This window comes from Mercenaria mercenaria, chromosome 3 (assembly GCF_021730395.1).
Source record: "Mercenaria mercenaria strain notata chromosome 3, MADL_Memer_1, whole genome shotgun sequence".
NCBI classification, from domain to species: Eukaryota; Metazoa; Mollusca; class Bivalvia; order Venerida; family Veneridae; genus Mercenaria; species Mercenaria mercenaria.
The window spans coordinates 101,792,969-101,819,234 of NC_069363.1; the positions used below are offsets into that span (position 1 = coordinate 101,792,969).

General features: G+C 36.6%; 2 protein-coding genes across 2 annotated transcripts in view; one reads left to right on the forward strand and one right to left on the reverse strand.

Annotated features, from left to right (window-relative positions):
- LOC123523816 (putative uncharacterized protein DDB_G0279653) overlaps positions 1 to 227 on the reverse strand; it is a 132,553-nt gene extending 132,326 nt beyond the window's left edge. Inside the window, exon 1 of the mRNA XM_045301522.2 lies at positions 121 to 227. Coding sequence (XP_045157457.2) covers positions 121 to 196 — 76 coding nt within the window. The 5' untranslated portion in view covers positions 197 to 227. The remainder of the gene's footprint in view (positions 1 to 120) is intronic.
- Positions 228 to 7,512: 7,285 nt separating this feature from the next.
- Positions 7,513 to 26,266, forward strand: part of LOC123523814 (nuclear pore complex protein Nup153-like) — a 29,583-nt gene continuing 10,829 nt past the window's right edge. The window contains 14 exon segments of the mRNA XM_045301515.2: positions 7,513 to 7,714; positions 13,108 to 13,224; positions 14,037 to 14,382; positions 14,622 to 14,801; positions 15,066 to 15,196; positions 16,771 to 16,908; positions 17,249 to 17,374; positions 19,564 to 19,755; positions 20,490 to 20,639; positions 21,333 to 21,569; positions 22,789 to 22,987; positions 24,041 to 24,466; positions 25,140 to 25,298; positions 25,721 to 25,852. Coding sequence (XP_045157450.2) covers positions 7,655 to 7,714; positions 13,108 to 13,224; positions 14,037 to 14,382; positions 14,622 to 14,801; positions 15,066 to 15,196; positions 16,771 to 16,908; positions 17,249 to 17,374; positions 19,564 to 19,755; positions 20,490 to 20,639; positions 21,333 to 21,569; positions 22,789 to 22,987; positions 24,041 to 24,466; positions 25,140 to 25,298; positions 25,721 to 25,852 — 2,593 coding nt within the window. The 5' untranslated portion in view covers positions 7,513 to 7,654.

Sequence of the window (26,266 nt, forward strand, 5' to 3'; positions counted from 1 at the left end):
CCCCCAATGTTATAGATCTCAGTGATATCGTAATCTTCTCGGATATCCCACTTGTTTCTAACTATTTGTGCACGTGCAACACCATTAGACAAAGTAACTGTTGTCGATATGGAAGCTTACCGGTATCTGCGATTCTTAACCAGCTATTGCCATTGTCAGTAACTTTGAGTACCTCTTTAACTACCATTTTTGACATAGGGTAAACAACACATCCGAATTCATTTTGACTTTTGACAGAAATGACGTCACAAACGTCACAAACTTTGATGACGTCATTGAACGATTTGTTTACAAACATAATCTACATGTATGTAGCTGTAATTCTCATTTTATGACAGAGGCGAATGCTTTTATAAATTATATCTATCGCGGTGTCTTTACCAGTAGTGCTGGAAATTTTACTCCATTACCTTATCTAGTGTCTAGTGTTGTTGTGTGGGGTTTTTTTCAATGCAATACTCCCGCTTTCATAGCTTTGGGTATTGTATAATCACCCTTTGGATATGGTGCCTGCTTTTTAATTTTTTCTTTCGGCAGTTTCAGTGATAGACAGGCTCCTTAACCCCAGATCCCTTTTCTAAATTTCAGTTTGTTTAGTTCTGTCCATTGTTTTCTCGTTAAGGGCAAACCCATTATTAGTCCCCTAGTCCGTGCCTCTAAACTGGGTTTTGCGGGCCATTTTAGTACCCCACAGGCGACTAGAGGACCATTCTACTATAAGGGACCATGGCCCCTTGTTTTTTGCTGTACAAGAATCACAGGACCTTAGGGGAGGCCCATAACTCTGTCTTCCATGAAGGGATTTTAATATTACTTGGTACAAATGTTCCCCTTGATAAGACGATATATCGTGCGCAAGTCCCCTCGCTTAATGGTCAAAGTCACAATTTGGGGTCAACGGCCAACAGGGCTTTTTCCTCTCCGGTCCATAACTCTGTCATCCATGAAGGGATTTTAATATTACTTGGCACAAATGTTCCCCATGATGAGACGACGTGTCTTGCGCAAAACCCGGATCCCTAGCTCAAAGGTCAAGATCACACTTGGAGCTCAAAGATCAATATAATTATTTTCCTGTCCGATCTATAAGTTTGTCATGCATTTCACAGGATTTAAATATCAGTTTGTACAAATATTCACCTGGATGAGACAACGTGTCATGTGCAAAACTCGGACCCTTAGCTGCAAGGTCAAGGTCAGACTTGGAAGTCAAAGGCCAAAAGGGCTTTCTTTCCTGTCCAGTCTGTAACTCAGTAAGAACCAGGTCCCTAGGTCTAAGGTCAAGGTCACACTTAGAGGCCAATATTTTCAGGTACAAAGAGCATTTCTTCTTCGTGCATGGCGGGATTTTGATGTAACTTGGCACAAATGTTCATCGCCATGAGACGGATTGTCAAGCGCAAGAACCAGGTCCCTAGGTCTAAGGTCAAGGTCATACTTAGAGGTCAAAGGTCATATTCTAGAATGACTTTGTCCGGAGCATTTCTTCTTCATGCATGGAGGGATTTTGATGTAACTTGGCACAACTATGAGGGCACCCATGTTTTTAGAATTAGGTCCCTTTGTTTTAGTATAAATAGATTATATTGTAACCTTTTTATTACTAGCCGTAGGGAAAAATAGAGACCACTTTTCTGTGGAATAAAATGCATGTTACATCCAAATTCAGGTGTTTTTTGACCTATCTCTACCTGGTAAAGAGTTTGTTGTGGACTTCTATATTATATAGATTTTTTGTTGGAATAATTTCACTTTGTTGTTACTATAAATAACTTATATGATAACTTGTTTATAATCGGCCAAAAATTCCATACGAAAACAACTGTAGGTTTTCATATATGCAAATTTTACTCCAAGTGTTTTGTTATAACATATTTTAATTTGTATATATAGTACAATATTGTTTGTACATTATTGACAGATATCAGTTCATTTAAGAAATAATTTATAGCAAAAGAGTGCTTTAACACTATTTATGCACGATGGGCGGTTATACGTCGGGCGTAATAATTTCACGAGGGCGCAGCTCGAGGGAAATTATTTGTTCGACCCGAGTGTATAAATAGTGTTAAAACACGGCTGTGCTATAAATTATTTCGATTCTAATATGCCCTTAATCTAAAACAGTAGATAAAATATAGAAGCACTATTTTTTGATCGCAACAAAAACTTTCACGTCATCGCACGTTAACGTGACGTCATTCTAGCGTAAGAGTGTGTTAACAGAGACAAGCATATTAGAATATGTTATACTGCAGTAGAGAAAATTAGGTGTCGTCCAGAAGGGGACTTTGTATTGCATGGCAATACGTCATTCACTTGATTAACTGGGTACCATACGCCGTTTTTCATTGAATTACACACAAGCGTATCATTGAAGGTTCCATGTGTGTCACCGTATGAACACGTCTGCGGATGTCTCTTAAATTGTTTTAGTACTTGTAGCATGTGTAAATGTTGAGTTCTGCTTAACCCGGGGCTAGAGGGCGTGGACGGTAGCATGCACTTCCATAGTCCATTACACTTTGTCTGATATTACAAACCGTCAGGGGAGGTAACTAGAGTCACGCATTGGAACTAGCATTTCCACTACCGTCCATGTACAGGCTTAGAGCCTGCAACATTTTCATTTTTGTCGTGTTGATCGACCTGGTGAATTTCCACTTTTTTTCTAATTTTTGTAACAATGTATTTGCAAAAAACAATATATTTAGATCTACTAGTATATTTTTCGATTTATCTGTGTATTCTTATAGATTTTAATAGTAACCATTTTATGTGCCATGTAACCATGGTGTAACGACCCTAAAATGATTATATTTGCTGGTCTTTCTTGATCATTGTGTATTATTTTATGTATTGTTCCGGCCGCAGGCCGGTATTGTTTTCATCTTTACTTCCTGTTTATATCTGGGATTAAGGTCATTTAACAGCTGATTAAAACTGTACATTTTGATTGGTGGATGAAACTTTCAACAGGTTTCCGAATGGAATAGATAAGATTTTCTTAAGGGATGTGCTTTGTGCTCTAAGCTGTATTGTTAGACAGTATAATCCATTGCAAGGCTAGCTCCTGTGGAAATAGCTTGTAAAGCGTCATAAACCTGACCCCCTGCCACTCTGATACGGAGTTATCTCCCGTAAACAATTTACAGTCACCTCCTCGTCCCCAGGTCAACCCGTTCCCATTTTAGTCATTTCGTATCCCTTGACGATTTCATTTCGCCCCCCCCCCCCCCCCCCCCCCCCTCGCACACACACATTTTTCTGCCACTCCTTTTTAGTCTTATTTTTTGTCAAACGTTCCTAGATTATGATTTATATAATTAGGATGTAAAATATGTGTTCTGTAAAATATGTTCTACATAAAAAAACATGAACATTCTACTTTAAAACTACATCTTGTTTTGCTTTATAAATACCCGATCGCTTGTAAAAGTGCAGAGAGCTTAAAGTGCGCATTGATTAACCCGGTCGTTTATCTGTTTTTAAAAATACTTCTTGTTTTAATGATATAGTTCCGCTTTTAAAAATAATTTACGAAAATTTTAATAAATCAAATATACAAATTATTCTGACAAGCACCCAAAAGCATTTTAACTTAACATTTCTTTCTTATAGCGATACAAATATAACCATGTAACGTTGTAGAAAGTCGAAACTGTTGAGATAAGCCACAGTAAAAGGGAGCCACAGAAAAGTTGATATATATTTAAAAAAATAAAATAAAATGGGAAATGTTTAATCTCAACAGACTGTGTAAGTCTATATAACCCTCTATACTGCTATGTTTCTTAGATGTTTGGCCGAAGCAAAATTGATTGTCATGCTGTTTAGTATATTAACTCATAAGAGTTAAATCAGCATTCTTTTTCACATTAATCAAGACAAAAGGTAGTCACAGAACCACGGCCAGGTGAAAAAGTGTCTGTTTAAACATTACACTATGAACAGGTGAATCGAACCTAGGTCAGTCATGGGACAGACAATGATCAATCCTAAAGATTGTTCTCTTTCAGGAATCATTTTCCGCATAAAATCATACGGAAAAGCTGTTTTAAAGGAACCAGAAGATGAAGCAAAAACCAATTTACTCCTCTCTTATAGAAATAAGTCCAAGCATTATTTAAATAGCAAAATGTACAAATGATGCTAAATATCTTCGTGTAACTAGTATGTCTTTAAATCTTTCTAGGAATAATAATGTCATCAATATTATATAGATATGTAGATTTCTCATGGTATTGGTATTCCCATGGGAACAAATTGCCCACCCCTTTTCGCAGATTTGTTTTTATATTTTTATAAAGGAGACTTTAGGTTGAGCCTTTCTCCAGATACGCAGGCAAACATTACAACTGCATTTAATAATACATCACGCTATCTGGATGATATTCATACATATCCTAGGGAGCTTCAGTTAATTAAAACTAGCAATTCTAATACTGATGCTTCGTTTTTAGATTTACATCTGTGTATTTATGACAATATTATACATACCAAAATTTCTGACAAGATGGATGATTTTATTTTTAGTATTGTAAATTTCCCCATTTGGATGGGGATGTACTTCAGGCTACATCTATCGGGGTATATATTTCTCACCAGAGCGTGTTGTAGTGTCACGGAACGTGATATCAATTAATATATTACAAGTAAACTTCTTAGCAAGGCCACCGTTATTACAAATTGCGTAAATATTTTGCTAAATTTTACTGTCGTAATTCTGATTTGGTTTTAAAATTCAATAGTAATTTAAAGACACTTCTGCGAGAAGTTATTTCAAAACCCGTTTTTTTATGAGGATGTGGTTTACAGACTTCGTAAGATCTTGGGTCATGGTAATTTTCCAACTGTATTTGGTAAAATTATCAACCGTTTTATCAAAAGAGGTTACAACCCAACTGTTTTGAGACGTACCGCATGTTTAGTGTTCAACCCGTTTACTGTTTGACACTACGCTTCCCTCTTTGGTTGTGTTTGACGGAAGAGAGGGAGGACTCTATGATAAGCAGTTTTTAAATCCACCAGGATTGAACTGTTTTGATATCTGTCTTCTGGCCTGTTTCGTCGGGCCCCTAAGGGTGTTTCTCTTTTGCTCTGTCTTCTGCAAAGGCATTGGGTACATTCGCTTTTGGTTCTTAGGGTTTGCTTTTTATATCTTTATACAGCAGCATTTCTGTGTTTCACCTGGCGGGGATAACTTTTATTTACACTGCATGTCCCGTGTCTTTGGGACATGGTGGGGGTAAGAGAGAGATTGGGTGCACATCATAAACCGCCCAGTGGTGGTTTTGCCACTGGTGCCCAACTGTGTTTCTTTATTTGTTTGTTTTGCCCTTGTGTGTTTGCTGTGTGTATGTGTGGTGTGAGTGCGTGCATATGTTGTTTTGGGCCCTTACACAACCTCAAAAATTTAGACGTTACATCACTGTCACTCTGGACACACGTATTTTGATTTTAAACAATGCAATAAAATCTATAGAAAGATCTTTTGGAAGCAACGAATGCAACCAAGAAGAATAATACAAGACTCGGTTTGACTGAGTCTGTTCATGAGAGGTAATGAAATGTGCAACACGCCCCCTAGCACCTACAAACTGCTATAAAACAAGGCAAATATTATGAGATGGTTATAAGAAGCAAATATCGCATGGAAGCTAATTAAATATAAAGCTATTGTAATTGTATGTATAGAGTTTCCCGATCCAGCAAGCCTGGAAGAGTTGTTTGTCCTTCATCTATATAATGTAATGCCCTCACTTGAGTTTAGCAAGGGAATACTACACATTAAATATAGTTAGAGCACAATCGTTGTCGTTCTATTTATTACTCCATCATAGTAACATAACAATTATAACTCCACTATGGTTTAAGATACCACGAAAAGAACCGTTTCATTATTAAAACAATGCAGAATACATAAATCTTTCAGTCTAGGAGGTCAGAGCCTGTATCACTTTTTTAGTACATATAGCTTTATACCCAAGCAAATTGTCGTTTTCAAGCAATCATATCACTAGGCTCTTACAGAAGTTTGTTTGCCTTTTCTGTCCAACCAGTGTATTTGTCCAGTTGACAACAGATAGGCTTTCCTGTAGTAAACAGAGACAGTACAAAGGGCACCAGTAATTGAAGAAGTGTGATAACATAAAAGCAACATAAAGACACTACAGGAAGCACAAAAACGGCTTTTATGCCGAAAGCACAAGTGTATTTTTAAAATACAATCTTTGAAACTTTATTGGTCAATTTCTTTAAAATAAACTGGCAATTTCAGCTAAATTAAAGTATGTACGATCTTTTTTCCAGGATATCCGCCATTTTGAAATGTTTCTTTGAATATTTCTTCCTAATAAAATTTATGCCGGAAGTACATGCTAAATCATCGAAATATGTCTCACAATGTACCATTTAACCAAACAGATTCAACTTGTTGCGAAAAAATAAGAAGAAGAAATTCACACTTACTTTGGCCGGCATCAGGCTTATTCTGATGTTAGATGCTCAATGGGGTAGGGGTAGGGGTAGGTAATTTCAAAGATCTATTTAAATAGATCAGGTTTGGTTCTGATATTTTTTCTGACTGATATATATATAATAATAAGTTATAACTGAAATAAAAGTTTTCAACATAGCACTCTATATTATCTAGTATATATGAATTAAAACAAAAAGAGCTAAAATATCAAAATTTACCATTTTTTGAAGTTTTTTTTCTAATATTTTCTAATAATTATGTAAATATATCATATAATCTCTTAGATGCACGATGACCCAACCTTTTATTCTTTCCATATTGAAGTATTTTGTGTCATTAAAGCTGCAAAATATTTTTAAAGTCTTAACTACAATTTTTTTATAGACTTTTATGTTGTAAATTATCATTTCTTATTTGTAGCCTATATACTCTTGTTAGCCTACACTTGTTATATAGTCGGTTAGAAAAGCTCATCAGAGCTTATGTTACTTGTAATTGTCAAAATAACTCAAAATGAATCTTATCTTATCTTATCTTGATTTATCTTATCTTATCTTATCTCTTACATAAATATGTTTTCGAATTGAAAAAAGTAGATTGTGTACTTATGTCGGCATGTAAAAACGAAAGAGATTTATTTGTGAAATTTATGCTTATATAAAAGTGATAACACCATATATTCATTGTAACCTGTCAGACCTGTAATCACTATGACATTAAGTGAGATATTATATGTTTTCAATTTTACTTAATAGATCTACAGTGGAAGAAAAATGTACTATTAAATAAAACGAGTGCGGTGACCTGTGCTTTTTCTGCTCTTATATGTCTTAGAAACCACTGTTCTTCAGTTTCACAAAGTATGAACAAATTTTTGATTGTAAAAAGAATGATCCCTCATCCTTAAATTGCATAAAATTAGCAGCGTCCGTTACATTTTGATACGGCTATGTAACAGTTTTTAGAGCGTTGAATTTTGGGGAAGAGTTGCGCCCCTTCCATTTATGGTCACATGGGAGAAAATTATCCAATCAAATTCTTTTGGACTTGCCGCCATCTTATTTTATGGAAGTCTGCATGTGGGAAAATCTGTAATTTTTCAAAGATAACTTGTTAAAAACATAGTTATCGTTCAAGACAACACCTTTGTCTAATTTCAAGGGAAGTGGGAAAATGGATCGCCCAAGTTCCCACTCCCAAAGAGTACCTTATGCCAGGAAAGAGGGCCGAAAGGTAGTTGTTCTTTCTCTAAAAAATTGAGAAAAAACTCTGCCCTTTAAATCCCAGACATTACTGCATAAATTCTGCTTGATAAGGCGCCTACGTTAAGATAATTTTGTAAACGTGTTTACGATCTTTCAAAACGATACCTTTTACACCATATATTTGTTTTTTTCCATAAGATAAATTTATAACCCTGTGCTTAAAAGAAAAAATTACGCCACTGTGTGTGTGTGTTATACCCTACATAGGAGTACTGTAAGAGCAACAATAGTTTTTTTTATACCCCCTCAATGGTTTTCATAAGGACATGAGCTTGAATCTACAGTTGTAATGATTTTTCGATCTGTTAAAAAGTAGCTATCATCAGGTCGGAGACATCCCCTGGATTGAGAGACATTGTCTCTCTAAACATTGTCTCTCGTTCGATCGAAAGACTCAAATTAGCTTAAGCAATGAAAATCATTGAAAGAGTAATTAAAACTCGCTTTTTAGAATGCGCAAATTATTTCAAATATAGAAAATTATCTTTCTTTTATCAATTAAATTTTCAAAATCAAAATTATTTTGGGAATTTTGTTTAAGCATTATAATGCTTAAGCATTATAATGCATAAGCAAACTTTTATGACAATGTGTTTTTTGTAAAGTTTACTTATAACAAGTTGTTTCAATGAATAAATAATGGGACTGTAATGAAATGATTGTTTTAATAATGATTTCATGTTTTTACAACATTTAAGCTAAATACAGTCTTTCGATCGAAAGACATTTTGTCTTTCAAACGAGAGACAGTGTTTAGATCTAGAGACTCTCTCAATCCAGGGGAAGTCTCCGGCCTGATCATAGACAGCTAACTTACTGGTCTGGAACCAGTACCGTGCTTAGGTTAGGGAATCGGAATTTTATTTTGAAATTCACTTTGTTTCTTTTGGTAAGTATCCTGCATATTATTATCTATATCCTTGCTTTCATCTGCATTTTACTGTGTCTCCAACAGTGCCATAGCCAGACACAAATTTTAACAGAGGCAATCTAGGGGTTCCGAGAGCATGGCCTACCCCGGAAATTTTTTTCCTGGTGCATTCTGGAGCTCTGTCAGAATGTGTTATGTCACAGTAAAAATCGTTCTTTTAGCCCTATTTTATAACAGTTACTTTCATATTTTAAGGAAAAAAATGAATACAGGCTGACTCGGACCATGGCAGATTCGGACCAAATTTACTTGGCTTAATCGGCCCAAATTGTTTAAGTTTTCCAGACACTAATGTCATGAGTAAAAATAACATTTATGAGTATTTAGTTTAATTTCTGATGCAAAGAATAATTAAAGTCCTTCTTTAAATGCATAAATGATGCATTTTAGTTTGTCAAAACTTCTTACCTGCTTGTACGGTGTATATTTTATGTTCTTACTTCAAGTTAAACCTCTATATAAGCTATAATCAACATCATTTTCTGAACATTGCTGAATCATCCAAAACATATGGTCATTATTGACTATTAAATCAAAGTTTGTGGTCTGAATCAGTCAAAATATATGGTCATTATCTACTTTTATTCAAAGTATGTGGTCTGAATCAGCCAAAATATGTGGTACGAATCAGCCACGGTCCGAATCAGCCTGTTTCTAAAAACATTATATTGATAACAGGGATAATTAGGGATTTATCCTAGACTTACATGGTCGGATACAATCATTGCAATAAAATCAGAAATCAATCGGTAAAGACATACAACAACATGCTATCTATCAGTTTACTAGAAGTTTGTTAGTTTCAGGCCCATAGGAAGCATTTTCAGATTGGGGAATGGGGGGTGGGAGCCCACATTTTGAAAATCAGCTGACCTATAACATACCCAGATCAAATGAATACAGTATAGTATAAAACCCCTTACCTTTTTCTCGGGCTTGGGACCGACAATGAAACGAATCAGACAGGTTTAGTTTTATTTATTTATTTTTTTTTGTATTTTTATGCCCCCGAAGGGAGGCATATAGTTTTTGAACCGTCTGTCTGTCGGTCTGTCCGCAATTTTCGTGTCCGGTCCATATCTTAGTCATCGATGGATGGATTTTCAAATAACTTGGCATGAATGTGTACCACAGTAAGACGACGTGTCACGCGCAAGACCCAGGTCCGTAGCTCAAAGGTCAAGGTCACACTTAGACATTAAAGGATAGTGCATTGATGGGCGTGTCCGGTCCATATCTTTGTCATGGACGGATGGATTTTCAAATAACTTGGCATGAATGTGTACCACAGTAAGACGACTTGTCGCGCGCAAGACCCAGGTCCGTAGCTCAAAGGTCAAGGTCACACTTAGACGTTAAAGGATAGTGCATTGATGGGCGTGTCCGGTCCATATCTTTGTCATCGATGGATGGATTTTCAAATAACTTGGCATGAATGTGTACCACAGTAAGACGACGTGTCGCGCGCAAGACCCAGTCTGTAGCTCAAAGGTCAAGGTCACACTTAGACGTTAAAGGATAGGGCATTGATGGACGTGTCCGGTCCATATCTTTGTCATCGAAGGATGGATTTTCAAATAACTTGGCATGAATGTGTACCACAGTAAGACAACTGTCACACACAAGACCCAGGTCCGTAGCTCAAAGGTCAAGGTCACACTTAGACGTTAAAGGTCATTTTTCATGATAGTGCATTGATGGGTGTGTCTGGTCCATATTTTGTCATTCATGCATGGATTTTAAAATAACTATGCATGAATGTGTGACACATTAAGACGACGTGTCGCGCGCAAGACCCAGCTCCGTAGGTCAAAGGTCCTAAACTCTAACATCAGCCATAACTATTCATTCAAAGTGCCATCGGGGGCATGTGTCATCCTATGGAGACAGCTCTTGTTAATTATAAAACTACATGTCTGGTGACAGGTCACAGCTAAAATTGACTCGCTGTCAAAAATTTGCTAAGATAATTACCAGAATCGGTCAAATTATTGTGTGGGGTGGGGGGGGGCGGCTATCAGTATGACTGCTAGGATTTCTGCCTCACCTTGCCTCAATGATGTCATGAGGCAAATGATATTCTGACATATTCCTAATGATATTAATATACTTTTTAACTTTTATTACTGGATTTTTCATCAGTGTGATATGCCTACTTTTTTCTGGCTCCTCAAATTATAACTGAGGCAACTGCCTCGATTTGCCTTAGTGTGGCTACGGCGCTGTCCAAAAGTGTACCCGCCGCATACTGTAGTGGCCATATTGAATGATATAAACTTAGTACGAATGAATACTTGAAAACTGCTGTTGCTTTAAAATGCGCTATAATTAAATTATTTTAATGTAAAATTGTATTGTTTTGTATATGCATCACAAGATGTTTATGGATGTACAAAATAATTTAATTGCCATTAAAAGTTTCCAGCGGATTCCTTAATCAGTTTGTAACACCTCGCATTTCACATGTTTGCATCAGTTTTTATATTTGATTAAAGTTTGCAAGTGATTATTAAATAAAAAAAAGTAAACAATACTAATTAAAAGAATTTACTTAATTTGCCTTAATTGTTTCATTTATTGTATTGTTACAGTACCTTTTACATTTAAATTTTAAGTTTATTTTGGCTTGCTCCGATGCCGACGATGATTTCCGCATTTGTCCATACTAGTTTTCACTCCAATATTTCGGATACACTTTTGGAGACACAGTAAATGCAGATAAATGCAAAGGCATGGCTTGCTGAAATGGTAAAATTAATTAAGATAATAGCTTGCATGATACTTACCAAAAGAAACGAAGTGTATTTCAGCAGCTTTATGCAAAGAAATAAAATTCCGGTTCCCTAGCCTATGCATGTTTTTTTGGCTAGAGAACCAGTTCCGGATGAGAAAGTTTGCTGTCTGTGGAACTGAATCCAGTTCTCTAGCCACTGCCTAAACTTTTAACACATTTAGTGTTATTATACCTGTTACAGCAAATATCATACATTGCAAATTGTCCTGGAAGCCGGTGTCATGGGGATGTCATTTTCTATTCGTCACGTTATCGTACTGGCTTTAGTTTTATAAATAACAATCTTTTCCAATTTCTTTCTAATGTTTTATCTCTTGAAAGAAAATGATATCGATATTTCTTTCAACTAAACTAACAGGAAACCTTTCTTTCATGATTTTTGAATGATAGACAATTTTTAGCAATTGATTGACATTTCTGTATTCTCTGCAGAGAGAACTACTTCTTGTTCGCTAGGAGTGCCTTCTTATCTTCCGGCAATAGTTTTAAAATCCGCCAGTAAGTGTGAAAGTACACTTGTGTTTCTGTAAAGCTCGATTCTCAAGCATGCACTTTTGGCCTACCCTTCGCGCTCGCTATTACACATGTACAAAAAATTTGTATATCTTTGAATGATGGGTTCAAAAGCCTTTCATCATAAGTCTATATTTTCTAAACCCAGTGATTTTTTTTTTTTGAAAAAATAAACTCGATAATTCCAAAAATTGGGAAAAACAGAAATGTTTAATTTCCATACTAAGTGATATAAATCTGTGCATTTCCTAACTGAATGTTGTTTGAAGAGTTTACATTTTTTCAAAACCACTTTTGGATTTAAAATCATGAAATTTTTGGGTGATGAAAATAATTAAGACACCGATACAACTTGTAAGAATTGTATTTATCAATTTTCACTTAATGCCCTCGAAATTTGATAACGTCCAAACTATTTTGACTATCCGAAAATCGGTACAGTTGTGGCGAATTTGATCTCCACTTTTCATAAACTAGGAGAGATATTGTCATTTTTCATTACCATAAATGATTAACTGGCATAATGGAACATATTTAAACCGACTGAAGTCCATATTTCTCTTGACAATCGGCAATGTTTTGATTGTCATGTGTTTTCGCGGCGGTAACGATCTTAAATTATAAATAATGATGTCATTTCTGCCAATTTCATGTTAGATATCGCGGATCTCGGGCCCGAATATATACTGTTGCATTTTGGAAATAAAATCTTATGATTTGGGGGGGAATATTGACAATTTTTTGGGAAAAAATGGTCCATTTTGGTGAGGGGAAAGTGCCGAAATTTGCCAGTAAAAATACGCAAAAAAAATCACTGAAACCTAACGAACCAGAGAAATGAAAGAACAAAACTTGATGATTTGTATGAGATCCAGGCTAATCTTGTTCCTAGTTCTCTCAAAATGACTATAGATACCAGATTGGAAAAATTATTTTAAGTTTTTCATCAAATAGTCGCAATGAAGTCTTTCCCAAAATTGCACAAACCAAAAAAATGGATGCTCAGAATACAAGTGACTGGTTTGAGTGACTGTCCAGCCGTTTCAAATCATTATGATTTTAGTTATACAGTCTTCCAGTAGAATATTCTCTAACTTATAAATTATTCCATTCTGCGTTGCAGTCACTGTTTTCAAAGATGAAAGACTCTATGAGGGACATGCTTTCCCCGTCCTGGTTAACCGATCTGGTGCACCATGTGAACAAAGATTCTCCAACGGATGACAAAAATGTGGCAAAGGTAAATTTGAAATTTACTGTATCTGTTTGATTCATGCTGTGCTCATACATGATAGTGTGATGAGATAGTTTGCATTGAACTTCAACAAAACTGCCTCTTAGATTTTAGACTGTAGTGTTATTTTTAATTTTTTTTTCTTTTTGGAAGAAGATTGTCCTCCTCATCATCATCTTAAGTGATGGCTTTCCTACCAATGGAATATATTCGCAATAGGGTAAAACTCTTTAAACTCCTTTACACATGCGCAGCAGGCAGGACTGACTTCTTCCAATAAAAAGTTCCTCTGTACTGTATGTAAGAATTACTAAGATACATCGAGAGTCTTGTAGGTGTGTTGGTTGGCCAGGACAATTTGGAAACCTTCCACACTAGACAACAGCAAATTGGCCAGTACCATTACAAGAGGGAAAATCTTACTGTAATGAACTTCAAGCAGGGGAAATCGTTGCAATGTAGTTGTTACAATTCAGAGAAATATTTCTCTGAAATGGCTGCATTTATTGACGTGTTGCAATTTAAAAGATTAATTTTAAATGTGGTACGAGTTTTGGTAGAAATTGTGTAAAATACAAGGGGAGCTTTTGTCAAAAATACTAACAAAAATATTCAGGGAAGAATGGTGTCAAATTGTCTAAGGAAACTATTCTTCACATATGTTTGGCTTGCATCTTGGCGTCTGGTCACTTGCCTCTCTAAAAGTTACTAGACCTGCTTGAAATTTGCCTGACATGTTCTGCAACTTTCATGAAGCCCCCGATTTTGTAATTTTAAAAGTCTTGATGTATTCAGGATCTTTTGATTTGATTTTCCAGGGCTCTGACCAAATGACTGGAATGCAACCTGGGCCCTCGGGTATGCCGGACATGACAGCTTCACAAACTCCAGTGTTACCACCAGGCCCAGTTGGTATGATGGGTTCAGATGTTCAGCAGGCAGGGATGGTTAGAGATTCGCCATTCAAAAACAGAGGCACATTTGTTGGTAATGGACAACCAAGGACACTAGACTTTGCTGGGGTTGGTCAGGGTGTAAATCCTAGTGGGACAACGGCATCACCATTTCAGCAAGGAAACTTTCCACCTCCAATATCGGAGTTCACATCTGCTCAGCTGCCTTTAGCCCGTGTTACAGAAAAATCTGATAGCATTATGGCGCAGGGTAAGATTTTTTTGACGTTATAAGTATACAGAAAATTGGACAAGGTTCAAAATTACTGGTCTTGTAGGTAAATCATTTGTGGTTTTATGTGGAATAAAATCGAGACAGGTTTGGATTATTGAAAGAAGACTTGCTTGAGGATTTTTAAAGATAATTTTATAAACTATCCTGCTCCATTCTATTGTCATAATACCAAGAAACTGTTAAAAAATTGATTTGCCTAATGGTTGTTCTTTCAGAGGATACATTGTCACAGAGAAGTGATGGGTCAAAGTCAACAAGTGGCTGTTCTTCCATGATACCCCAGGCAGATGCACCCCCACGGCAAGGTACGGTGGGTGACAAGAGAAAAGCCCCAGAACAAGTGACTCTAGGAGGCAGCTCGCCACAAGAACAGCAAGCAGCAAAGAGGCAAAGATGTAAGTGGATTTGTGGAATGAATCAGACAATCTCTGATTGTCCGGTGCTATGATTATTAAGTTTGAATAGTTAAGTTATGTATGATGTACACAGAAACATTGCTTTGAGTTTAAAATGTGGAATGAAATATGGATAGTTTTTCATTTATGACAGTAACAAAAAATCTTGACAAGACATTCTGCACATCTGTTTATAGTGATGCTTTACAAAACACTGTCATGTCCTTGATTGATCACGTGCTTAGTGCATGTTTGGTTTTTCAGTGCATGTAGGGAGTGCTAGCAATCAGACATTTTCCAGGCGTTTGAGCGACTCATTTGTGAGTAGACCGTCGGTTCCTGCAATGAGCAGTAGACCAGCTTTCAATACCTCGCTGTTTGGTTCCCCTCTCAATGTAAGTAGTATTTCCAGTATATGCAGCATGTTTGCTAGTTTGCTTGCATATCAATAATTTTGTTGAGATTTTTAGCTCACCTGAACACAAAGTGCTCATGGTGAGGTATTGTGATCAAGCTGTGTCCGTCGTCCGCCCGTCAAGTTGTCTGCCTGAATGGATTTTGATGAAACTTGGCCTGGATGTTCCTTGTGTGGTCCTCTTCCAAAGTTGTTCAAACGGTTCTGCTTGGTTGCACGTAGGGGCTGCCAGAGCTAAAAATAGAAAAATCTTCAAAAGACATCTCCTAAACCAATGGTCTGATCTTGAAATAATTTTACACAAATGGTCCTTCTGTCACCCTCTACCAAGAATATTCAAATTATACCGATTCGTCAAAAAACATGGCCGCCAGGGGGCGTGATCACTTTTCATTATATGTATATTGTGGAAACTTTAAAAATCTTCTTGTGTGAAACTGCTGGCCCAATTTTAAAATGATTTTACACAAATGGTCCCTTATGTGACCCTGTACCAAGATTGTTCAAATCATTCTGATTCGCCAAAAAACATGGTTGACAGGGGGCGTGGTCACTTTTGCCTATATGTATATAGTGGAAATTTAAAAAAATCTTCATGTGTGAAACTGCTGGCCCGATTTTAAAATAATTTTGCACAAATGGTCCTTTTGTGACCCTGTACCAATATTGTTCAAATTCATTATTTTTTATTATTATTCAAATTCCGATTCATAAAAAAAACATGGCCGCCAGAGGGCATGGTCACTTTTAATCAACAATTTCTTTAAACAACATCTTCTCCAAAAGCACTGAATGGATTTTGATGAAACTTTACACAAACAATCTCTGGGTACCCTTCTTTCAAATTTGTTCAAATGGATCTGGTTTATTGAACATATGGGTCTTCTTTGTTAAAAATGTTTTCAGCCATCAAACTTAAAAAGTCTTTTTCTCTTGAGCTTTGATATTTGGCATGTGATATAAGGGTTTAACTCTTTACCATAATTGACCAAATTATTGCCCTAAGGTCAAAAATGGCCAGGCCCTTGTATGTGGCATGTACTTACTATAGGCTTTTACATAAGAAACTTTGAAAATCTTCTTCTCTGAATCAATGATAGCTAGAGCCTTGATTTTTGGCGTATGATATCAGAGTTGTACTGTCCAGCTACTGCCCTAGGTTAAAGAATGTGTGTGACGGCTAGCATAGAAGCAACCTATCAATACTTGTATCATTATGTTATTCAAACACACTTAAAGCCTTAAACACAGGTGAGCGCTTTAGGGTCAATAACCCTCTTGTTTTAAATGTTGTTCAGACTTGTTCCAATCCTTTTTAAAACTGCATGTTTATTTTGCTTTCTTAAAATAGAAAATCTGATTGTTTTGAATTTAATTTATCAGACAATGACTGATAGAAAAATAAATTGTTATTTGTCATTTAAAATCTATCTTTAACTAGTTTAACATGTATAAGTATAAAGAATTTAAAAGTCATTTTCAGTGTTAGCTGTAAACAGTGCCTTTTTCAACATTTGCTTGAAAAAAAAATTAAAATGTAAAAATATGTTGCAGAATGAGTCCTCCCTGTTGGGAACAAGCGTCCATGAGTCCAGTTTCTACCCAGGTAAAACAAAATTTGGTGGTCGTTCATCCTTGTCATTCAGATCTCAAAGGAAAAATGTGGACCTCAACCAGTCATTGCCAAGCCGGGTAAGTCACAGACTGACTATAAGCCACCCTGTATTTTCTCTTATTTTTTGCTAACAGTTCATTAATACAGCAGGCGTATTGTTTTGAGATACGAAAAAGGTATAATTTAAACAGTTTAGATATATTTTAAAAAGTGTTTCAGTACTTACCTGACTTGAGACAGATTTGGATAAAATAAAAGTTAATTTGTTCATTCATTCCTTATATGTAAGGTTCATGCTTTTAAACAACTTTGTCTGCAACTGTGCTGTAAGTTATATCTGCATAAGATGGAACAAATGCCAAAACAAACTGATGATTTTTGACCAAGACATGCTGACATGTTCATCTTAATTTTCAGTTGTCTGTACCAGTGAAGGCATTTATGAAGGCCAGGCCAAGATTGAATCCCAGCAAGGAGGCAGTGACTAGCTCAACTGCTAAAAGAATCCTTGAAGCCTTGGATAAAATGCCAACACCAATAAATGTAAGAGCATTTTTGCTTATTTTTTTTATTGTTTGAGTCATACTGGCACAAACATCAGGTCATATGGTGACTTTTTCAGTGTTTTGTGGTTGAGGAGTACCCCAGGCCCAACTTAAGGCATTGTCTTTGGCATGTAGAACCACTGTCCTTCTGGATGGCTTCCCTACATGAGACATTCTACTCCCTCAGACCCTCATCTGTGACAGCCAAGTGTTTAGAAGTTGATGACCTTAACTACTCAGCCACGGAGGTCCTTATCTCCGTTTTCAGGCATTCAGACATTGTCTAGTGTGACAGATATTCAGGCATTGACTGGTATGAACACACAGCTTGTGCCAGCTTGATTTAATCTAAGGTGGATTTTCTGTTACATTGTAGAAAAATCATCATTTGGCTTAGAAATGAACGTTTTGTTAAGACCTATACAAGTAACAGTTACTGAGGTCTTTAGCATTAGTGGATAGCTGAGTTCAAAACCCAAGACATAATGTTAATATTACACTGAATGAGATCAAGATTACGTCAAAACACAGGAAATACAGGGCTCACGCTGTCAGTCGCCATTATCGCCATTTGCGATTATTTTATTTAAATGGCGAATATTTTTTCATTTTGGCGACAGGAACTGGCGATTATTTTATTTAATAGCTACACAAATAATTATGCCAAGTGAGACAGTAACCCGCGGTCTGCTAGTGTAGAAAACCGATAGCGCGGACTGTTTATTACCTCGTGTATTCCAAACACGTGTCAACTATGCCGATAACATTGCCCAAGGCGGTAGGATGCAGACGACAATTAAACCGATTATAATCGGAAGTTAATCTTACTTATCTAGCTATCAATCAGATTGAACTGGCAGGCTACTCTTTTGGAACATTTTAAAACGCCAACGCAAATTTTCTTCAACTCTATAATATTCGGCAGACGACAATTAAACCAATTTGTACGGCAGTTTCCTGATGAAAAATAAATTGTCATCTATAGTTACCGTTAATTTAATTACCTTTAAAAACATATTTATAAACTTACCTAACTGTCGACGATTTCAAAATATCTTTAATCAGGATCTAGGTTAGATATATATGTGTTTAATCTAAAATGAAATTGTTCGAAGAGAAAAAAATCTTTCTTTTTTTCTTGAATTTTCAGAATTTGTGAAGTACGCGAATTTGTTGAAATATTACAGGCCAGATATTTTAATAGTTTTTTTTTTTTTAACAAGACAATTCTGGCATAATAAATGTTTGTTTTGCACATTAATTAAAAAATTATTGGAAAACCCAGTCCTGTTTCTATTTTTAAAAACATGGCCGATACGGGCAAACTTAAAAAATCAACAAATAAATTTGCTTGCATAGTGTAATTAGAGTAAGTAGAAACATTCTGAAACACTTAAAAATTAGTATATTTATTGAATAAAGCATCAAAAACTTGTTGACAAAAAGCTGTAATTCAATAGAGTGCACAGATGCCAAATATCACCTATTTTCGCGACCTGATTGTTTTGTACTTTTCGAGCAATTTAAGTGCAGTTATGGTCAAAAGAATCATGAAAACACTTTTGTATAAAGAAAAAGTATAAACATGAATGATACTCAAAGACTTGGTAAACTTCCCATTGTATGCAACTGTGTCCATAATTTATTGTGTGTGCATGAATGGCCCGTCAATGGGGCTAATTGAGCCATTGCCCAGTCCATAATGTCAGTCAATATCAACAGTTTCAGCTGCCTTACACAAACTAAATATGTGTCCTGTAAATGCCTTCAAAATCAATCAGAATATAGCATTTTAAACTGTTATAGTGGGATCCCACCACCAATATTAGGAGGTAATTTCCCTGAATCCCACACCCCCTGTTGGGGCCTACTACTTTTTAAAGCAATTAAGAAAATATATATGTTAAAATTTATCATTTTTTTTTTATAAAAAATACACGCAAAGATCCGCATCAATTTTGGCTATTAATTTTTCATAGGTTAAAAAGTTGGCTATTATTTTTTTGAGGCCAGTGTGAGCCCTGAAATATACACCAGAGGCTTATCTTATACATTTCATTTTGATATGAATATTATACTGTATTTTTATTAGTTATACATTCTCATTTGATATTATTTATATATTTGGTTGTTAATTAACAATGGTACATCAGTTGTTTCTGAAGTCTACTGAATGCCTTTTCCCAGGATGCCAAAAGGATTCCCATGGTCCCACGTCAGTGGACGGAAAGCCCATCTTTCTTCTCAAGAGATACCAGTAGATCTATAAGAAGTGGACCACCCACACAGAAGTTAAACATCAGTTCCCAGGCGTCAATCAGTAAAAATAGACAGGTCAGCTTTGCACCAGTCCAACAGCCCAGGGCCTCAACTAGTCAGGTAAATTAATGCTTGTGATATTGTGGTTTCAGGTATAAATTTGATTTCATCTCAAGATTTTTAGGATGGTCTGGTTGTTACGCCATTCCATTTAAAAGAACTTGTGTGTGGGAGGGAACCACACTTCAATAATAGGTTGGTGGTTTGTAAAGCATATTTTATTATGGGGGGATTTGACAGACAAAATTAGTTTAGGGAGAGAGTTTCCTAATCAGGCTACATATAATTTATGTGGGATATATGCAGTTAGGATTAACAGAGAGAATAAAAACAAGATTGTGGTGATGAATGTGACGGCATGAATTTGTAGGGACAAATAGGTACATTTCAAAATTTGTTTGTTGATAAAAAGTACTAAAAGTAGACTATTAACATCAGGAAAAAGTTCTCTATACAACCAGCAACTGCAGTTTTTGAACAATATAGGAGAAAACTCTGCCTAACAAGTGATTATCAGTTGCAAGGTAAGCATGTGATTTTATCAGGATAAAAAGACATACAGGTAGAAATATACAAAACACCTTTATTTTTCACAGTAGGAGTGGTGTATGAAATTCATTTTTTGTGGTATAAGTAAAAAATCGTCATAATTGAACACTCATTTGATATGCCTGTAGGAACAAAAGCAACATTGAAAATCCAAATTACTTCTCTGTGATGGAAGTTTTAACTCTTTTAAAAGTCATTTGAGTAAATAGACAGATTTATTCTAAAAGTGTTGGCCTTTAAAATAGGTTCCGGAAGAAACCATTAGCAGGCCTACAAGACAGGACACAGTTATCTTGAGCAGTGGAGCTGCGGCACCCTCGGGTAAAATGAAGAGGGACAAGTCATACCACAGAGGAAGTGCTTCTGTCAAAGCAACACTGGAAGAGGAAGACACTGTAAGATAATTGTGAATATTTGGAAGATTGGTTTATTCTATAGAGAAAACTTTGTTAATCTAGGATAAATTTATAATTGGGTCAATTTGGAAAAAAATTAGGTCATTAGGTCAAAATATTTTTAAACTTTGTTAACACTTTTGAAACCTTTTTATCTAAATTGATCATCAGACATCTTTGTTAGAATGTTTGTCTGTATGAAATTTAGGTCACAGTCAAAATTGGGATAAATGAGGTCAAAAACTATGTCAAATCATTGAATAACTTGGTTAATGATCTGCCTGATTTAGATAAAATATGGTCAAAATGTAAGTCTCTATAAAATCTAGGCGAAATTAGATGCTAGGCTGTCTGAGGTAAGAACTAGATCAGGCGAGTGATACAGGGCCTTCAGGGGCCTTTTGTTTTTTATTTAGACCTTATTCCCTTCTTGAAAAGGTATGTTTTCCTACAAGTTACAAAAATTCTTCCAAAAAAAGGAATGATTTTGAGCATGTTTGCCATTTTCTTTCCTAGTAATAAATGGTAGTCTGAAAATTAGTTTTCATTGCAACACAATTTTAACCATATTTTAGTTGTTACACCACCATTCCAAAAAGCTCACTATTCAGTAATATCTAAAAACATGTTAAAACATCTGGGTTGTCTTGAGGATTATGTAATTTCTTGTCTATTTGATATTTCTTTTAATAGGTCATTATACCAGACTTGCAGACAGAGTTTATGTTGCCTGTAAGTTCTATGCCCAAGTTCAGTTTTGCAACACCAGCTTCACAGCCAAAATCGAATGAGCCTTTCAAAAGTAGTGCAGTTAACAGATCACCCGTGGGTACAGAGTCACCCGTAAAACAGGCCCTGAACTTCACATTCTCGTCACCAATAATTGAACCTGTACCAGCGAACAAGCCGGCATCACCACAGAAATATGGGGTATGTTACTTAGGTTCAGGGAATGCATAATTATACCATTGAAAATTTAAGTTTATTGGGTTTATATAGGGATCATCTTATAGTTGTGTTTTCAGTGTTTGTGCTGCAAACATTATTTAAAGTATTCCAATAAAAGTTTCAGCACATGGCCACCTTGCAGTGTAGATGTGCTTTTTATGCCCCCGAAGGGAGGCATATAGTTTTTGAACTGTCTGTCAGTCTGTCATTCTGTCAGTCTGTCGGTCTGTCAGTCTGTCCGCAATTTTCGTGTCCGGTCCATATCTTTGTCATCGATGGATGGATTTTCAAATAACTTGGCACGAATGTGTACCACAGTAAGACGACGTGTCGCACCGAGACCCAGGTCCGTAGCTCAAAGGTCAAGGTCACAATTAGACGTTAAAGGTCATTTTTCATGATAGTTGGGCGTGTCCGGTCCATATCTTTGTCATCAATGGATGGATTTTCAAATAACTTGGCATGAATGTGTACCACAGTAAGAAGACGTGTCGTGCGCAAGACCCAGGTCCATAGCTCAAAGGTCAAGGTCACACTTAGACGTTAAAGGTCATTTTTCATGATAGTTGGGCGTGTCCGGTCCATATCTTTTTCATTCATGCATGGATTTTAAAATTATTGGGCATGAATGTGTACCACAGTAAGACGACGTGTCATGCGCAAGACCCAGGTCTGTAGCTCGAAGGTCAACGTCACACTTAGACGTTAAAGGTCATATTTCATGATAGTGCATTGATGGGCGTGTCCGGTCCATATCTTTGTCATTCATGCATGGATTTTAAAATAACTACGCATGAATGTGTGGCACAGTAAGACGACGTGTCGCGCGCAAGATCCAGGTCCATAGGTCAAAGGTCCTTAACTCTAACATCGGCCATAACTATTCATTCAAAGTGCCATCGGGGGCATGTGTCATCCTATGGAGACAGCTCTTGTTTTTTTCTGGAGTGGACAAAGGTGAGTGGGACCCATGTGCCCAGTAGTTACAGTTAGGAGATTTTATTTTAGAAATACTTATTTATTTTGCTAGCTTTGAGAAATTGTTTTCATAGTTTTCAAAAATATGGTTTGTAATGTCAAAGAAGTGAAACTAAAACAGATGTATTTTAAAGTAGGAGCTTGACATCCAAGTCAGATCATTTTAAGTACTTAAGAAGGTGATATTTTTTTGTAAAAAAAGTATATGTTGTTATCCTTGAAGGGATTCCAGTTCAGCTCACCAATCAGTGTGGATAAGAAAGATAGTGACAGTACAGGATCTACAAACTTCAGTAAGCCACTTACAACAACAACATTTGGTTCCGGCAACACACCAGCATTCTCCTTCTCTTCACCGGCTACCAAGTTGAATATGGATGTCAGTTTCTCAACAGCTCCTAAACCCAAGCCTAAGATCAATGGTATTAACAAAATCTTTTCTTTTTGAAATCACTGGTGTATAGTAGTATAAGGGCCTCAGTGACTGAGTGGTTAAAGATTGCTGATGTGTTCAAATCACTTGCCCCTCATTGCTGTGTGTTTGAGACCTTGCTTGGGATGTAGTATTCTTTCATGTGAGGAAGTCATCCAGCTGGCGCACAGAATGTCAGTGGTTCTACCCAGGTGTCCTGCCATCCTGTTTTCAGTTGTGAGCCCTGTACTGTCAGCATATTATTATTGGCATCTGTTCATGCCTGTAATGGACAGTTCTAAAACAATAAGAGACATTTTTTAAAAGTACCTGAAAACTTAGTTGAAACAATGTTAGTTTTTCTATTTATTCTACGTAAAATTTAAATTAATGAAAATATTTTTTGTTTGTGTATAGAAGGATGTTACTTCTTTTCAATAACTACCTCAGGAGAAATTTTAGGTCTTTGACTTTAAAACCACTTGCCCCTCACCGATATGGGTTCGAGCCTCACTTGGGATGTTGATTCTTCGTGTGAAGAAGCCATTTAGCTGGCTTATGGAAGATAGATGGTTCTACCCAGGTACCTGCTTGTGATAAGATAAAAACCAGAGGGGCACTTATGGTATTCCTCCACCATCAGAGCTGGAAAGTTGCCATATGGCCTGAAATGTGTCTGTGTGACATTAAACCAACATAAGTACTAGTACTTAGTGGCATTTTAAGTTGCACATTAGCCTACTAATTCAGCTAAGTAAGCAGAGTACAGAACTTCAGAGCAAGAGGTTATAGGTCAAAATCACTGGCAAAATATGATGCTCTATTTCATGATTGACCAATGTCTGTTTGTATCTGGGGATTTGTCAGCCACCACCCAATACATAGAGTGGATGACCTAGGCCTATATATATCTGGGACCTCTGATACATATGTTGATATGTCAATACTGGTAAGGAACCCAGGAACACTGGTAAGGTCAGCTAGCTTCTATATATTGAAGTAATTTTGAAAAATAGCACTAACCCATCAAATCAACCAAACTTACAAGTCTGTTGTATTTTAGGTCCTGTAGAACCAGCTGGTGGAGGATTGCAGGCAGCATCAGAGCTGAAGCAAGGAAGTGTGATGGATATATTAGGTGGTGGGAATTCGAGTAAATCATTCTCTTCTAGTACCCCACTGTCAACTGGATTAAGTGATTCGCAGGTATCAAAAGCTCCTCCACCCCTCAGTGCGGTGTTCAAACAGTCTGGCTGGAGTTGTGATGTTTGCTTGATCAACAATAAAGATGAGGCTGGTAAATGTGTGGCGTGTCAGTCACCAAAACCTGGTGGACAAAAGCCAGTACCTATCAGTGCTCCTCCACCCCTCAGTGCGGTGTTCAAACAGTCCGGCTGGAGTTGTGATGTTTGCTTGATCAACAATAAAGACGAGGCTAGTAAATGTGTGGCATGTCAGTCACCTAAACCTGGTGGACAAAAGTTAAAAGGTGCTTTTAGATTTCTGAATGTTAACAGACTTGATGCTGAATGTTGATAATATTTTGGTCACACAAAGCTTACATTTCATTTCAAACATAGGGGCATAATGACTACTAACTTGATTGACTGTTAGTTTGAACTGATTCGAGTGAAAAGCTTATTTCTTTCAAGTACAAACCCGCCCGCTTAGCTCAGTAGGTAAGAGTGTTGGTCTACGAATCACGGGGTTGTGAGTTCGATCCTCGGGTGGGGCGTATGTTCTCCAAGACTATTTGATAAACGACATTGTGTCTGAAATCATTAGTCCTCCACCTCTGATTCATGTGGGGAAGTTGGCAGTTACTTGCTGAGAACAGGTTTGTACTGGTACAGAATCCAGGAACACTGGTTAGGTTAACTGCCTGGCGTTACATGACTGAAATACTGTTGAAAAACGGTGTTAAACCCAAAACAAACTAACAAACTTTCAAGTACAGGACCATGATAAGTTGCCACGATATACCAAGTTTTTGTAATTTTATGCAAAACCCTTTCTTGGTCAACTTATTCTCACGAGTGTTGAAACACACCACACTTCAAAATTTGTCTCTTAGGTTGACTGGTACAGGAATCCATGTATAGCAAGCAGGAGTTGCAAAAGTTTCTGGGAGTATTTATTCAATGAGAAGCTTTTACTTTTAGATGTATCCTCTACAAAAACAAGTGACCCAGCAGAGCCCCTGAAGTCGGACTTGTTTGCAAAGTTTAAACAGCCAGGTGGTAGCTGGACATGTGATACGTGTTTGATACAGAACAAACAAGATGATACGAAATGTGTTGCCTGTCAGACTCGGAAACCAGGTGAGAAATTTGATGAGTTTAACTAGGGTTGAAAATTATTCAGAAATGCTTGTCTGTGAATGTTTTAATGAGGACGTAGTTCTGGTGATTAAATATTATACTTACAGCTTTTAAAGTGAATATTGCCATTTAGGCCTATTAAAGATTCTTTGGTGCAACAAGGAAATTATACAGAACCAGTGTTCCTGCAAAAGGTGGTTTATTTTCTTGCTTGTTTAATAATGTTTTTTTGCAAATCTTACGATTAAACCTTGTATCATAAGATGATCATTTATACACATCTAAATGTTTAGCGGTTTGTGTGTGTGTGTGGGGGGGGGGGGGGGGGAATGATAACTTTTGCTACTTGGTCCAGATACAAGTAGTTATAAAAACTGACAAACCAGATTATTGTATATGAAATGGTTGTGGTATTTTGACAGGTTCAGCATCGTCAAACATGTCTCCTTTAGTGAGCTCAATACAGCCTGGTAACTGGATCTGTAATAAATGTCTCATACAAAACAAAAAGGATGATACAATATGTGGGGCATGTAAGGCTGCAAAATCTACACGTAAGTTACTGCAACAATTCTTTAACCTTTACTTTGCTAAATTTCTAAAATGAAATGGTCCATCATTCAGTTTGGGCAATACCATTTATTATACAAAGGGGTGGTCACTGAAAATTTACTGACTGAATAGCGAACAGTGCAGACCATGATTAGCCTGCACGCATGTGCAGGCTAATCTTGGTCTGCACTGGTCGCAAAGGCAGAATAACTCGCCGCCATCAGGCTAAAGGTTAAGTTCTATTCATTTTGAATGCCGAATTAGTTAATGCTCCCTCTAAAATGAGAAAGAGAATCTGAAAATTTTATCTTTTTCTGTCAATAATAGCCAATCCAAACATTTTGAATGTCAGATTTACTATTCAGTTGGTTCAAATTTCCCTGCCCATTTATCTCATTTTGTGAATAATGGGATTC